The sequence below is a fragment of the Bufo gargarizans genome, chromosome 4 (genome assembly GCF_014858855.1).
Source record: "Bufo gargarizans isolate SCDJY-AF-19 chromosome 4, ASM1485885v1, whole genome shotgun sequence".
In the NCBI taxonomy this organism is placed as follows: domain Eukaryota; kingdom Metazoa; phylum Chordata; class Amphibia; order Anura; family Bufonidae; genus Bufo; species Bufo gargarizans.
In genome coordinates this window covers 104,078,053-104,093,990 of record NC_058083.1, presented here as the reverse complement: position 1 = coordinate 104,093,990, position 15,938 = coordinate 104,078,053, and the positions used below count along the sequence as shown (strand labels likewise).

The 15,938-nt window shown below is 41.3% G+C and overlaps 1 protein-coding gene across 1 annotated transcript in view; it reads left to right on the top strand.

Annotated features, from left to right (window-relative positions):
- The window catches only part of LOC122935754 (beta-galactoside alpha-2,6-sialyltransferase 1-like), a 285,769-nt gene extending 271,075 nt beyond the window's left edge, over positions 1-14,694 (top strand). Inside the window, exons 6-7 of the mRNA XM_044291625.1 lie at positions 12,583-12,757; positions 14,444-14,694. Coding sequence (XP_044147560.1) covers positions 12,583-12,757; positions 14,444-14,694 — 426 coding nt within the window. The remainder of the gene's footprint in view (positions 1-12,582; positions 12,758-14,443) is intronic.
- Positions 14,695-15,938: the final 1,244 nt, after the last annotated feature.

Here is a 15,938-nt window from a genome sequence, read left to right as displayed (position 1 = left end):
TGATACCTTCCGTGTGAATCTACAATTTTCAGTCATGAAAATAAAGAAAACTCTTTGAATGAGAAGGTGTGTCCAAACTTTTGGTCTGTACTGTAGGTATGTGAGTTATATTATAGAATACAAATAATGGACCCCATGGATTGTACTTGTTTTAGTTTAGTTTAGTTTGACCTAGGTTGCTATTCGTAACGCTGGATGCAGAGGTTGTAAGCAGTAACCACCATATATTTGTATCATCAGTGGTGACCTGTGTTGTCAGTCACATACTTCCTGGGGTTGCCTGTGTACAGTGGTGTACATTTCATGATTTTATTGCGACAGGAGGCTCCCATTGTGCATTAACTATCTTTACTACTCCCATTAGCAGCAAGAATAAGTATTACAACTGGTGAAAGAGTTTTTTTCAAAACAGGTAGTAAATATGTAAATGAGGAAGTCCAGGTAGCCAATCAGTGATCCTCTTAGTGTATAAATGATGGTGATGGTATAGATTCTGCCTCTTTCTTGCTGCTCCCAACCAAAGAAAGATACGTATTAGTAGTTTCACCTTTTTTATATATTACCATTTGTGTTTTTAAATGCATAAAATGTAATTTCATGTGTTTATTTTCCATATTTGCATGCAGTGTTTCACTGGCGCATTTCCCCAGTCAGGCACTGTATCCTCAGCCACCGTTTTCATTGCGGTAGTGCATCTCTCCTCACTGACTTAATAAATCTCCCCCTGCGCGCTTTATGTACCCAATTCGGCCTTCCACCCATTACTGTACCCTCAATCTTACCTCCGTTCCCTCCTATCTAATTGTAAGTATATTTAATATATTTACTTGTGCATGCATTCAAGGACTTATACTGGTCTGTATATATTTATGCTGACTAAGTATATGTACCTGAATGCGCGTACTTGTGTTCGTACAAGTATAAAACACAGATTTTTTTCCCATTTTCTCTTCCATTTCATATCCACATATTTAGCAATATGAATCCTTCTGAGGAACAAACTAATACCCAATCCATTCAACCCATTCCCATTGGATATGAGGTATTAATTTCGGATTCTATCCAACAAATGGTGGATCAATCCATCTCAAAATCGGTATCTCTGGCAATACAGTCAGCCATGGTATCCATTCAGAACTCCATTGCTAAATCCCTTTCCCTTGTAGTAAACCGAAGGTCCCCTCAAAATTATCCATCTACCCCGACTGACAACTTCCTCTCAGCGGAAGATTCAATTACGGAGCTGGCCAAAGGTTTTAAACAACCGGGCAAATCAGCCAAAAAGAGAAGGTTTACAGAAGACCCAAAATCCTACACACTGGGAAGGGTCAAAATTCTAAAGAATGTCCGCATAAACCATGCGGCAAAGGTAATGGTGGCGAAAATCCCCACAAAGGACCATCCACCCGGGAGGAGACTACCAATAGCCGGGTTATGACAGCCAGTAAGAGGGCTAAGTTTATCTCTTACAAAGAAATATCTTCCTCCGCATCATCAGATGATTCTGATTCAATTCTGAAAGACGAACTCCCATTTGATTATGAGGATGACTATCCTGAGGATCCTGAAGAATCCTCTTCAACCAGCCAAATCCCAGAATCTTTAATTCTAGATAGTCAGGGTATCCCTTTCTTCAACCCTGACCAGATAAAACACCCTAGATCTGGAGAATGGGTTCTCCAACCTCAAATTTCAAAATTTCTGATGCACTGGGTCAATAAATCCCTGGATAGATCCTCCAAAAACAAATTAAAAGCAGAATGTCCAAGACCAACTTTACCACATAAAAAATCCCTAACTCCTGAGTTAGACCCTATCATTTTTAAATATTTAAATAAAACGGGTAAGAACCCCAAAAGAGGTCTGGACAGATCATTTAAACTTTGCCAAGACAAACTTCTAGACTTATTGGGACCCCTCACAAAAATATTAGATCTATCAGAGCAATCCGCTATTACAGGCCAACCAGTAGACACGTCGGTCCTTCGTGGCTGGGCCCAAAGAGCCATCTGTTTCTTTGGAAACGTTAACTCTGCCCTGAGTGCGGAAAGAAAACGCAATATAATAATGAAATTAGACCCACAACTCTCTCATCTGGCCAATTCAGACCCTGATGAGTCGGCTGAAGGCCTCCTGTTTGGAGATTCCCTTATCAAGGAGATAGGGAAATTCGTTGGAGTATTTTCCTCCCTCGATAAGGCCAAAACATCCCTAAAGAAAGTGGATCAACCCAAAATTTTTGGCAGGGCTGGGAAAGGCAGGGGCCGCTTTCCCAGCCGAAGTTCACAATTCAGACAAATTCAGCAGGCTCCCTCCCAACCAGACAGACCTTTTACCTTCACACCATCCACTACACCATTTTTCCCTACCAGAGGACGCCCATGGAGAACCCGAGGCCAGCGAGGTTTCCCTAGATCCAGACCATCATCAGGTAAGCTCTTCTACTCCAAACTATTCCCACATTCCTCTAGGGGGAAGACTGAAACATTTTTTCCAAACATGGTCTTCTCTAACCTCAGACTCATGGATCCTGAACACCATCTCAGGATATCAGATAGATTTCCAATCCTCTCCCTCACAGAATCACATCTGTCAACCAATACATTTCTCCACTCTAGATCAAGACCTCACAGAGTCAGAGATACTAGATCTTTTCCACAAGAGAGCTATCATTCAAGTACCTCCTCTATCTCCAGGTTTTATCAGAAACATCTTTCTAGTAAAAAAGAAAGACGGAGGTCACAGACCTGTCATAAATTTGAGAACCCTCAACGATTTTGTGATTTATCATCACTTCAAAATGGAGGGAATTCACCTTCTCAGGGACCTATTACTCCCTAATAAAAATAGATCTAAAGGACGCGTATCTCACCATACCCATACATCCTCTCCATCAACCTTTTCTACAATTTTTCTGGAACAACCAAAAATGGCAGTTCACTTGCCTTCCATTTGGCCTATCATCAGCCCCTTGGTGTTTCACCAAATTAATGAAACCAGTGATATCATCCCTAAGATCCCGAGGTGTATGCCTAATCATATATTTGGACGATATTTTAATTATGGCACAAGCACTCTCTTTAATCCTTACCCATTCACAATGGACCATTTCTCTTCTAACCAATCTGGATTTTCTAATCAATTACAAAAAATCCATCCTATCCCCATCCAAAGAAATAGAATTTTTGGGATTCAATATCAACACTGACTCTGCTCTACTGAGTCTTCCTACCAAAAAACTCACTTTGATTCGAAGAGAAATCCGTTCAATACTAAACAACATCTAGTCTCACTACGAACCATTGCACGAATTGTGGGCCTCTTGTGGGCCTCCATACAAGCAATTTTCCCCGCCCCATTACATTACAGAGCCCTCCAATGTCTAAAAACTCAACATTTAGGGGGGGCCTACAATATTCGGACAAAGTTCCACTATCCTCAGAAGCCAAAGAAGAACTTCTTTGGTGGCTTCAACATATTTAGACATGGAATGGGAAGATGATATTCAATTCCCTACCAGATCTGATTCTAGAATCAGACGCCAGCCTTTCGGGATGGGGCGCTCGTTGTGGTCCTTATTCCACAGGAGGGAAATGGTCAGGTTCAGAATCTCAGCTACACATCAATTGTCTGGAATTACTAGCCGCCTTTTTCGCCATGAAAAGTTTCGCGAAAGACAAATCACACTGCTGCATCCTTCTACGTATGGACAATATTGCAGCAGTTCAGTACATCAACCGTTTCGGGGGCACTACCTCCAAGATCCTGACCGACATTGCCAAAGAATTTTGGCACTTCTGTCTAGACAGGGATATCACCTTAAAAGCAGAATACCTTCCAGGTCTAATAAACTCAGTTGCCGACTGGAATTCCCGATACCTTACGGATTCCAGCAACTGGCAATTGAATCCTTTCATCTTCAAACAAATCAACAATCTATGGGGTCCCCTCCTCATAGATCTATTTGCATCATGACTGAACACCCAACTTCCCACCTTCTTCAGTTGGCGTCCGGATCCAGAAGCCTTAGCCCTAGATGCTCTCCGCCAAATTTGGCCACAAGGACGCCTTTACGCCTTTCCCCCCTTTGCACTAATCTCCAGAGTTCTACTTCAGACAATCACTCAGAAATCCACACTAGTGATCATCACCCCATGGTGGCCGTCTCAAACATGGTTTCCCACACTACTCAGTCTGATGATAGATATCCCGAGAATTCTTCCCTCTCCCCAAGATCTGCTCCGGGACCCTTTGGGTCACCTACACCCTCTAATCCTATCGGGACACCTAACACTAATAGCTTGGCTGATTTCAGGCAACAAACAATCGATCTCGACCTTTCACAATCTGCTATTGACATCCTCTCTGACGCATGGGCCCCGGGTACCAAAAAGGCTTATAGATCAGCCTGGAAAATTTGGCTTCATTGGTGCACTCAACGGAACCTGGATCCTATTCATGCACCTATTACCCACATATTAAATTTTCTTTCTGAATCTCTTAATATGGGGAAAGCTTATAGGACCATAAACCTCTATCATTCTGCAATATCATCCGAACATGCCCCTGTTAACTCAATCCCTGCGGGCAAACATCCCATGGTTTGTAGACTTATGAAAGGTATTCGCTTTAGAAACCCCCCAAGACCTAGATATCACTCCACTTGGGACGTTACCTCCCTTCTAAATCTTTTTTTCTACGTGGGAAGATAATGAGCATCTCTCACTAAAATTACTCTCTTTTAAAATCACGACCCTCTTATGTCTCATATCCATTAAAAGGGTTTCAGATGTTAGAGTCTTAGACAGTTCTCACAGATTCTTCACCCCTAACGGTGTAAACTTCCAAATCACCAGAAGAACCAAAACCAATCTCCATACGGTTTCTTACCCGGCCTTTCCTTCTAACAATAAACTATGCATTGTCCGTTGTTTAAAAACATACGAATCCATGACCCAATCTTTACGCTCTCCTCAATCTTCCCAACTCCTTATCTCCTTTTGCAAACCACATCTTCCAGTATCTTCCCCTACATTAGCAAGATGGATTAAACTTACCATGCAAATGGCAGGAATTGATACAGCAATCTTTGGCCCACATTCTCTTCGAGGAGCGGTTTCCACTAAAGCATTCCAAAAAGGAGCTTCCCTCTCTGAGATTTTGAAGGCCGCGGATTGGTCTTCAGAATCCACTTTTAAAACTTTTTATTTCAAACCAGATTCTCATGTATCCATGTCTATCATATAAACTACATTTGTGACTTTGGACATACATTTAGCTTTAAACTTGCACAATGGGAGCCTCCTGTCGCAATAAAATTGGAGATTTTCCTAGCTATTGTAACGGAAAATATAGATTTTATTGAAGACAGGAGGCGAGCATTGTCCCCCCCTATTAACCCAACCCTAATCGTATATATATTTTTCTGTTTCCATAGCATACTAGAATATCTTCAATTCCTCAATCCTCCAGCGACCATCGAATGTTCCTGTTATTCCAGATTTGTTCCCTCCAGATCTACTCTACATTCCTTTTATACTCAAGATCCATTTAATTCTAGTTACTGCATCTCAAGCCATCAAGAAAGAGGCAGAATCTATACCATCACCATCATTTATACACTAAGAGGATCACTGATTGGCTACCTGGACTTCCTCATTTACATATTTAGTACCTGTTTTGAAAAAACTCTTTCACCTGTAGTAATACTTATTCTTGCTGCTAATGGGAGTAGTAAAGAAAGTTAATGCACAATGCTCGCCTCCTGTCTTCAATAAAATCTATATTTTCCGTTACAATAGCTAGGAAAATCTCCAATTATCCCTGTACATCTAGCCCATTCATACCATTAAACATATTATCCCTCTGGTGCTTAAGCGATCTTAGATAAGGCAGCGATGTTATAGAGGACTTACCACTCCTCATTGCTGTATCTCCGCTGCCACTAGCTCTGCCAGTGGGCATGGCCTATTCCACTTCAGATCGTCTCTCGGCGGCCACTATGGCCGTATTAGAGCTGGAGGCTTTGATCTATCTCGCTGCACGTGCGCCAACTTCAGCGTGCAGTATCTTCCCTGTGATCTTTGAAAGTGGAAACATGCCGAGTTAAGAGGGCGATCCACTGTTACATTACACATCCTAAGCTCCTGATGACATGTCACCCTGGTGGTGGTGGTGACATAGAAATGCTTCGCGTGAACGCGATATTAGGCAGAAAACTTATGGTCTATAGATGACAGGTATTTGCAGTATGGGGGATGTTATGGGCTACTAGATGTTAAGTGCAGCACATACCTCCTGTCATCTATAGAGAGCTGCCAACATATGCTGGTGCAAAGCTACAGTGCGTCTCTTTAGCCGCTATTTAAAATAAGTGACAGCAGTTTGTACTTTGTGTTTGGCAGCGCTGAGTTTAGTGTTCCAGCTACACTGGAGTATTAAGTCAAGCTCCTCCTGCTGGATACACTATTTCTGTTACTGTGGATGAGTTTGGCTGCACCATATATATGACAAAGTGTGAGCCACTCCTCCATAAGTCAGCCTGACAAGTGCAATTCTGGCGGATAGCCACACATTTTAAATGTAATTAAATAAAAGTATTTTTAAGCGTCTCATTCAGGCATTTAACCCTTTAGTCTCATCAGACCAGAGCACCTTCCTACATACATTTTGGGAGCCTCCCATATGCCTTTTCGCAAACTCATATCATGCCTTTTTGTTTTTAGCTGAAAGTAATAGCTTTCTTCTGGCCATTCTGACATAAAGCCTAACTCTATGGAGCGTACGGCTTATTGTCGTCCTATGTACAGATACTCCAGTCTCTGCTGTGGAACTCTGCAGATTTACCTGGGTTACCTTAGGTCTCTGTGCTGCATCTCTGATTAATGCCCTCCTTGCCCGGTCTGTGAGTTTTGGTGGACGGCCGTCTCTTGGCAGGTTTGCCGTTGTGCCATGTTCTTTCCATTTGGTTATGATAGATTTGATGTTGCTCCTGGGGATCATCCAAAATGTTGATATTTTTTTTAACCTAACCCTGACTTGTACTTCTCAACAACATTGTCCCTTACTTGTTTGGAGAGTTCCTTGGTCTTCATGGCAGTGTTTGGTTAGTGATGCCTCTTGCTTAGGTGTTGTAGCCTTTGGGGCCTTTCAAAAAAGGTTTGTATATGTAATGACAGATCATATGACACTTAGATTGCACACAGGTGGACATCATTTCACTAATTATGGGACTTCTGAAGGTAATTGGTTGCACCAGAGCTTTTTATGGCAATTTTCTGTTTTCTATTTCTAAACAATAGTTTTATTTATATATTTTTCTCATTTAGCTTCACTAACTTAGACTATTGTGTTATGATCCATTACATAAAATTCAGATTAACAAAACATTGAACTTAAGGCTGTAATGTACCAAAACACGAAAAAAGTCAAGGGGGTGAATACTTTTGCAAAGCACTGTAGTTTGCTGCAGATGATAGTTTTCTCATGAGCTTTACTAAATCTTTAGTAACCGCAGTACATGTGTCCATGTTCCTTACAATATCCTGGGAAGGTGTCGCAAATGACCGCAGGTTGACATATGCTGCCATAAGCTCTGATTCAGATTCTTCTACCATCGCTACCATATCACTGAAGTTCCCTTTTATACTTTTTTGCTTTAGCTTTTATACTTTTTTGCTTTAGCATAATGGCCTTTTTGTTTTTAGCTGAAAGTAATGGCTTTCTTCTGGTCACTCATAAAGCCCAACTCTATGGAGCGTACAGCTTATTGTCGTCCTATGTACAGATACTCCAGTCTCTGCTGTGGAACTCTGCAGCTTTACCTGGGTTACCTTAGGTCTCTGTGCTGCCTCTCTGATTAATGCCCTCATTGCCTGGTCCGGGAGTTTTGGTGGACGGCCGTCTCTTGGCAGGTTTTCCGTTGTGCCATGTTCTTTCCATTTGGTTATAATAGAAACTTTTAAATACATAAAGGGAATCAACAAGGTAAAAGAGGAGAGAATATTTTAAAGTAGAAAAACTGCTACAAGAAGACATAGTTTTAAATTAGAGGGGCAAAGGTTTAAAAGTAATATCAGGAAGTATTACTTTATTGAGAGAGTAGTGGATGCATGGAATAGCCTTCCTGCAGAAGTGGTAGCTGCAAATACACTGAAGGAGTTTAAGCATGCATGGGATAGGCATAAGGCCATCCTTCATATAAGATAGAGCCAGGGGCTATCCCTAGTATTCAATATATTGGGCAGACTATATGGGTCAAATGGTTCTTATCTGCCGACACATTCCATGTTTCTATGTTTCTACGAATGTCTTCAATATATAATTTCCACCTATCATACATCCGGGCAAACTTTTTCTCCTTTAATGCTGCCTCTTGCTCTAAATTTTCCAGCATTTTTGAGATCTGTTTTCTGTCACGTGATGAACATCTTAGTTCATCTGCTTGGGCTATATTTGTTTGAGGCAAGACTAATGCTGCATCAGACTCTTCTACCTCAGATAGGTTCCCTTGCTCTTCAACTTCTACTCTATCTATCTTTGTATCCTCTAACAGTGGCATGGAAATACTAGTCTCAGACATTTTACTTTAAATGCAATACTGACAATAAGTACAACTATTAAGAGTCCTTTCACTTTAAATGCAATATTGAAAAATGCTGAAATAAATGACTTTCACTTTAAATGTAACAGTGATAATGTCACGGTCATATTGGTGTTTGGCCCTGATGCGGTTGCCATGCAGACTGGTTGCCGATGACAACATGTTGTTGGAAGTTTGCATGTGCACTTCACCTTAACCCCTTAAGGACACAGCCTTATTACACCTTAGGACCAGGCCATTTTTCGCAAATCTGACCAGTGTCACTTTAAGTGGTGATAACTTTAAAACGCTTTGACTTATCCAGGCCATTCTGAGATTGTTTTTTCGTCACATATTGTACTTCATGACACTGGTAAAATAAAGTAAAAAAACAAATTTTTTTTTTGCATAAAAAAATGCCAAATTTACCCAAAATTGGGAAAAATTAGCAAATTTCAAAGTTTCAGTTTCTCTACTTCTGTAATACATAGTAATACCCCTAAAAATTGTGATGACTTTACATTCCCCATATGTCTACTTCATGTTTGAATTATTTTGGGAATGATATTTTATTTTTTGGGGATGTTACAAGGCTTAGAAGTTTAGAAGCAAATCTTGAAATTTTTCAGAAATTTACAAAAACCCAATTTTTAGGGACCACTACAGCTCTGAAGTCACTTTGTGAGGCTTACATAATAGAAACCACCCAAAAATGACCCCATTCTATCAACTACACCCCTAAAGGTATTCAAAACTGATTTTACAAACTTTGTTAACCCTTTAGGTGTTGCACAAGATTTAATGGAAAATAGAGATACAATTTCAAAATTTAACTTTTTTGGCAGATTTTCCATTAAATTTTTTTTTCCAGTTACAAAGCAAGGGTTAACAGCCAAACAAAACTCATTATTTATGGCCCTGATTCTGTAGTTTACAGAAACACCTCATATGTGGTCATAAACTGCTGTACGGGCACACGGCAGGGCGCAGAAGGAAAGGAATGCCATACGGTTTTTGGAAGGCAGATTTTGCTGGACTGTTTTTTTTTACACCATGTCCCTTTTGAAGCCCCCTGATGCACCCCTAGATTAGAAACTCCATAAAAGTGACCCCATCTAAGAAACTACACCCCTCAAGGTATACAAAACTGATTGTACAAACTTTGTTAACCCTTTAGGTGTTGCACAAGATTTAATGGAAAATAGAGATACAATTTCAAAATTTCACTTTTTGGGCAGATTTTCCATTTTAATATTTTTTTTCCAGTTACAAAGAAAGGGTTAACAGCCAAACAAAACTCATTATTTATGGCCCTGAGTCTGTAGTTTACAGAAACACCCCATATGTGGTCGTAAACTGCTGTACGGGCACACGGTAGGGCGCAGAAGGAAAGGAATGCCATACGGTTTTTGGAAGGCAGATTTTGCTGGACTGTTTTTTTTGACACCATGTCCCATTTGAAGCCCCCCTGATGCACCCCTAGAGTAGAAACTCCAAAAAAGTGACCCCATTTTAGAAACTACGGGATAAGGTGGCAGTTTTGTTGGTACTAGTTTAGGGTACATATGATTATTGGTTGCTCTATATTACACTTTTTGTGCGGCAAGGTAACAAGAAATTGCTTTTTTGGCACCGTTTTTTTTTTGTTATTTACACCATTCATCTGACAGGTTAGATCATGTGGTAATTTTATAGAGCAGGTTGTCACGGACGCGGTGATACCCAATATGTATACAATTTTTTTTATTTATGTAAGTTTTACACAATAATTTCATTTTTAAAACAAAAAAAATGTTTTAGTGTCTCCATAGTCTAAGAGCCATAGTTTTTTTAAATTTTTGGGCGATTATCTTAAGTAGGGTCTCATTTTTTGTGGGATGAGATGACTGTTTGATTGGCACTATTTTGGGGTGCACATGACTTTTGACTGCTTGCTATTACACTTTTTGTGACGGAAGATGACAAAAAATGGCTTTTTTTACATCATTTTTATTTTTATTTTTTTACGGTGGTCACCTGAGGGGTTAGGTCATATGATATTTTTATAGAGCTGGTCAATATGGACGCGGCGATACCTAATATGTATACTTTTTATTATTTATGTAAGTTTTACAAAACAAAATAAATCATGTTTTAGTGTTTCCATAGTCTAAGAGCCATAGTTTTTTCAGTTTTTGGGCGATTATCTTGGGTAGGGTATGATTTTTGCGGGATGAGATAACGGTTTGATTGTTACAATTTTGACGTACATGCAACTTTTTTGATCACTTTTATTACCTTTTTTGGGAAGTAAGGTGGGCAAAATTCAAATTTCATCATAGTTTTTAATTTTTTATTTTTATGGCGTTCACCGTTCGGGTAAAGTAACATGACCGTTTTATAGATCAGGTCGTTACGGATGCGCCGATACCAAACATGTATAGGGAATTTTATTTTTTTCATTTTTAATCAGTGATCAATGTGTTTTTTGATTTTTACTTTATTTTTTGACCCAGACCCACTTGGTTCTTGAAGATCCAGTGCGTCTGATGTCTGTATAATACAGTACAGTACAATATATAGTACTGTACTGTATTTTACTCTTTGTCTGAACAGATCTATGCCTTTCAGCACAGATCTGTTCAGAACCATTGACAGCAGGACGCCTGAGAAGGCGTCCTGTTGCCATGGGAACCTTCCCCATCTGCTCAGTAGTGGCCAGAACTGCGCAGACAGGGAAGGGTAAGGACGGGGCTTTGGGGGCTGCCTGGGAGCTCTCTCCCTCTCCATTCGGGGGGCTACAAAGGCACAGCAGCCCCCCGATGGGAGAGGGAGGGAGCTCCCTGAGCTGTTAACCTTTTCCATACAGCGGTCCGTACGGACCGCTGTATGGAAAGGGTTAAACGGCTGACATCGCATCACCGATGTCAGCCGTTTATACCAGGGTGCCAGCAATGAGACGCCCACTAGACGCCAACGATTATGCAATGGGAGGCGGGCGGGGGATCGCAATCCCGCCTCCCGCACCGCCCGCAACCCTCCCCCTGCACCTCCCACCGGGCTCAAATAACATGTACGCCCTGTGTCCTTAAGTACCAGGGCACAAGGGCGTACCTGTACTCCCTGTGTCCTTAAGGGGTTAAGGTTTGCCTCCTTACTGTTTGGTGAGCAAGGGGTTAATCTTCTTGCTAGTGGGGATTAAGGTGTTTCCTTGGTGTGACCGCGGGCTTGATATATACCTGTGGCTTGCTTGCTGGGGGCAGTTGTACTACAGCCTTGATTGGTGTTGGAGCTTTGCTTCTTGCCTGGGTGTTTCTGCCCAGTCCTTGAGGGCCACCTTATGGAACATAAATTTGTCCTCCCTTATGTACCCTCCATGTACCTTTACCCTCACTTGTTATATGTGTGGTGTGAGTTTTGTTCAATAGCAAGTATTTTTTGGATGGGAAATGACATAGGTGTCTCCCAAAACATAATAAGACGATGTACAAGAGGCATTATTGTGGGGGAAAAAAACATCTCTAAGCTTTTATTTACATTTGAGCAAAAAATACAAGATGTTCTGCACTGTGGAGAATCTCAGAGGACGTGGTCGAAAGCCAAAAGTGACACCTGTGCTGGCCAGGAGGATAGTTAGAGAGGTCTGGATCTGCTGCCAAATCCCCCTATTACTCCTCCTATCACTACACTCAATTTATTGCTAGTGAGCCAGGAGTCCAGCCGTATTCAGGTAGGAGACACCGTTGACACATTTACCACTGCCATACAGAGACATTACACCACTCTGGCATTCCTAACCTGGGATGTGCGTTATAAGACCTTGGGAGGGCCCTGTGATAGTACCCTGCGCACACTGCAATTGGCGTCACGAACAACTACAAAACATAGACTATAATTTGCACCTGACCCAGACAATGCATCAGTTAGCGTCAGTGTGTATACCCCATATCCTGTTCATTACATATATATATATATATATATATATATATATAGTCTATTGATTGTCTCATTTTTCTCCTTAGTGGTATAAGAAGCCGGAATTCAAATTCTTTGAGCCATATAGGAAACATCGAATAGCGAACCCAAAGCAGCTGTTTTATATCCTGAAACCACAAACACTTTGGCAACTGTGGAACATAATTCAAGAGAACTCACCAGAACAAATCCAACCAAATCCTCCATCATCAGGGTCTATCGGTGAGAATATAGAAAATATATATATTTTTTTTTACAAATTCAAAATGTGGTAGACGAGATGAGTTTTTCTTTTATACATTTCCTTCCTTCTGTATCCACTCCTGTGTTTGGCTCAAAAAACAGTCGGTGTGAATCCAGCCTTGGGCTTTATACAAACACATCTTCAATTTGTAAGTAGTGTTCCCATTCAAGTGCATGAGACCTCTACTGTACCCCACTCTGCCTGAGAGGCATCTGGAGGTTTTTGTTCAGTCGGATTCCATACAGAATTTTTCATTCTCCTTCTATGTACAGAGCTATGCTCCCCATTGTTTATACTGGAGAATATCTTTGCTTATTAGGCACCCAATGGAGTCTGTGTGGTGGCACATGAAGGTAATGTTGCCCCATACTAGGCAGCTGTGTGGCCTCTGTGCACTGCCATACAGTCTCTTTGCATATGGCTCTGCTGTGTGAATTGTACCTTCATAGTATCAAATGAATAACCTTTCTGAACTCATAGGGGCTCTATTTACTAAAGACTGATGTTTCACACACCAGTCTTAGTAAAAAGCCCGCTACAGTAAGAAGTGACCCATTTATTATGAGATACAGGCCTCTTAATAAATGTGTTAAAGGACACATTTATTAAATGGACATATCCCCTTCTTCTTCCCCCACTCAGCCCCTCTGACATGAGCATCGGGGAATTTCATGGGGAATTGCGCAAAGCAAGGGCTATTTTGTTTACATTTTTACACTGCTAGGCAGAGGCTTTCACCTAGCAATGTTCCTGGTGACATCACCAGCACTAATGGACAGGCGTTAGCTCTGCCCTAACCATTTTACAAGCTAGGGCATCTCTAAAGCCCGGCCATTACTGTCAGTGACATCACTGGGCTCACTGCTAGGCGGAAGCTCCCTCCTAGCTAACCCATGGAGAGCCTGGTACGTTACCGATTCTCCAGAAAAAGCCCTTGCAGGGCAAGGGAAAGCATCAGAGCATGAAATGCTCTGATGCACATGTCAGATGGGCTGCCCGGGTGAAAATGGGGATATATCCAGGTTCAGTTCTGAACCACGGCAACCCCTTTAAATCTGTGATGGCCTGTATACCAGAAAGTTTTCTGTTATAAAGTGCGCAATATTTTTGGTGCTAATACTAGTAAATTCATTGGGCTGTGGTGCCCCTGCCGCATCTTATATACTCTGCCCACTTAACCAAAAAGTGGTGACAGCGGTGGAGAAAGGCAAAAAGTTGTACATGTTTGTTCAAAATGTTATTCGTCCAAAATATCCCAACTTTTGTATGCTATAAAACTTGCACATAACCTTTATAGAGGACCCCTAGAGCCACTTGCTAACCCTACAAGCACTTATTAATGATTATGTAAAATATAGAGTGAAGCTTGGCATGCACAGCAATAGAGGGTGTACAGGCAGAATAGCTCCATAACAATGTCACCTGGCAGATGCAACATGGCAGCACACGGGAGCCATATAGCCACCGTTCATGGCAATAAAGTCTCCGTGTCCATGGGGATGACCCCTCCAAGTTCATTTTACTTCTGCTGGCCTAATTTTCCTTTTTTTTTCTTTCTAATTAGCCCTTTAAACAGTTTTCTCACAGTACAATTTAGTGAAGTACAATTTAGAAGAATATGAGACAACGATTTGAACCAATGAATATTTGTTCTCTCCGTACAGGGATCCTGTTGATGATGAATATTTGTGAGGAAGTCAACGTCTATGAATTTCTGCCATCTTTACGTCAAACAGACCGGTGTTATTATTTCAAACCATACTTTGACTCTGCCTGTACTTTTGGAGGTTACCATCCACTTATCTACGAGAAAAATGTATTTAAAAAACTCAACCAAGGAACTAAGGAAGATGTTTATGAGAAAGGCAAAGTGACCTTGCCTGGAATGAGGCAGCATTTGCCTAAATCTGGGTAGCGAATATGGAGGATCATTAATCCCAGTCTTAATAAGGCCCTGCGCTGAGAGTGGACCCGCCAACGTTATTTAGAGGCGCCAGCCTTTACATATCTTTTGCAGATCCACCGCTGCTTCTAAATCTACTCCAGCTCTCTTGTTGACGTAGATTTAGACCATTCTCTATGCCTAAAACAGACATAGAAAATGATGAATAAGATGAGCCTGCCAACCCGTCCCCTTTCCTTGGCCACGCCACAACCACTTTTGTAGACCTTGAGTGAGCGGGGAAAAGTCGCAGATTGTGGTGCAAAGAACCTTTGCACCACAATCTGCTCCAGAAATACGCCTAATATAGACATATTTCTGTAAGTCAATGACTAACAGAAGTGGAAGATTATAGGTTGTGCAGACTAACAAATCCAGGAAAGACGTTCTTACCATATCTCAAGTGAACTGATGCACATCACATGCACTGCAAGCTATTTCTTGCTGATTACTGCATATAACGGTAGGGCAAACTTGTTTAGCAGCGCCATACAAAAAGAGTCATCACTGACATAATTCATTCAATTAAAGGGAACCTGTCACCTCCTAAATGCACGTAAACTCGCCAGCAGTGCCTCAGGGTAGCCCGCAGTGTGATACTAATCATACTTTTCATCCTGCAGCCCGATACTGCATAAGATCAGAAAACGATCTTTTATCCTCCGTCCGCACTAATTTGCACCTTGCCTTCAAGGTAACCACGCCCCTCTTGACTTTGAGTGACAGACTGCAATTCGGCTTCGCTTTGCGAAATCTCGCGCATGTGCGGTGCCCTCTGTTTTACTGCACGATCCCATCGTTGCTCACATTATAATTTATAAAGTGAATAAATGTGAGGCACCCAGTGTCCTGTGATCCTTCATGTTCTTCCTCCCTCCTGTTTTGCCTGCAAGTTCTCAAAGTAAAATGTTGCTGGGCACCTTTTTTATGCGATTTGTCCAAGTCTAAACAAAACTTTAGATTTGTTTGAAAATTTTTGGGTGAAATTTGTAATAATTCCAGTTAGTTTAGAATCGATTCATTCATCTCTAAACCAAGTGGAATCAATAGCTGGTACTTTGGAAGAGGAAACTGCAGATGCTGACTACTCAGGTCTCTTCCCACATAACCTCATTCTCCACTATTGCTGAGGAAAAGCTTGCTACCATACAATGCAAATGCTACCTCAACAACTGTGCCTAATCCCATCCCACCTCATCCCTAATGTTACTATTTTG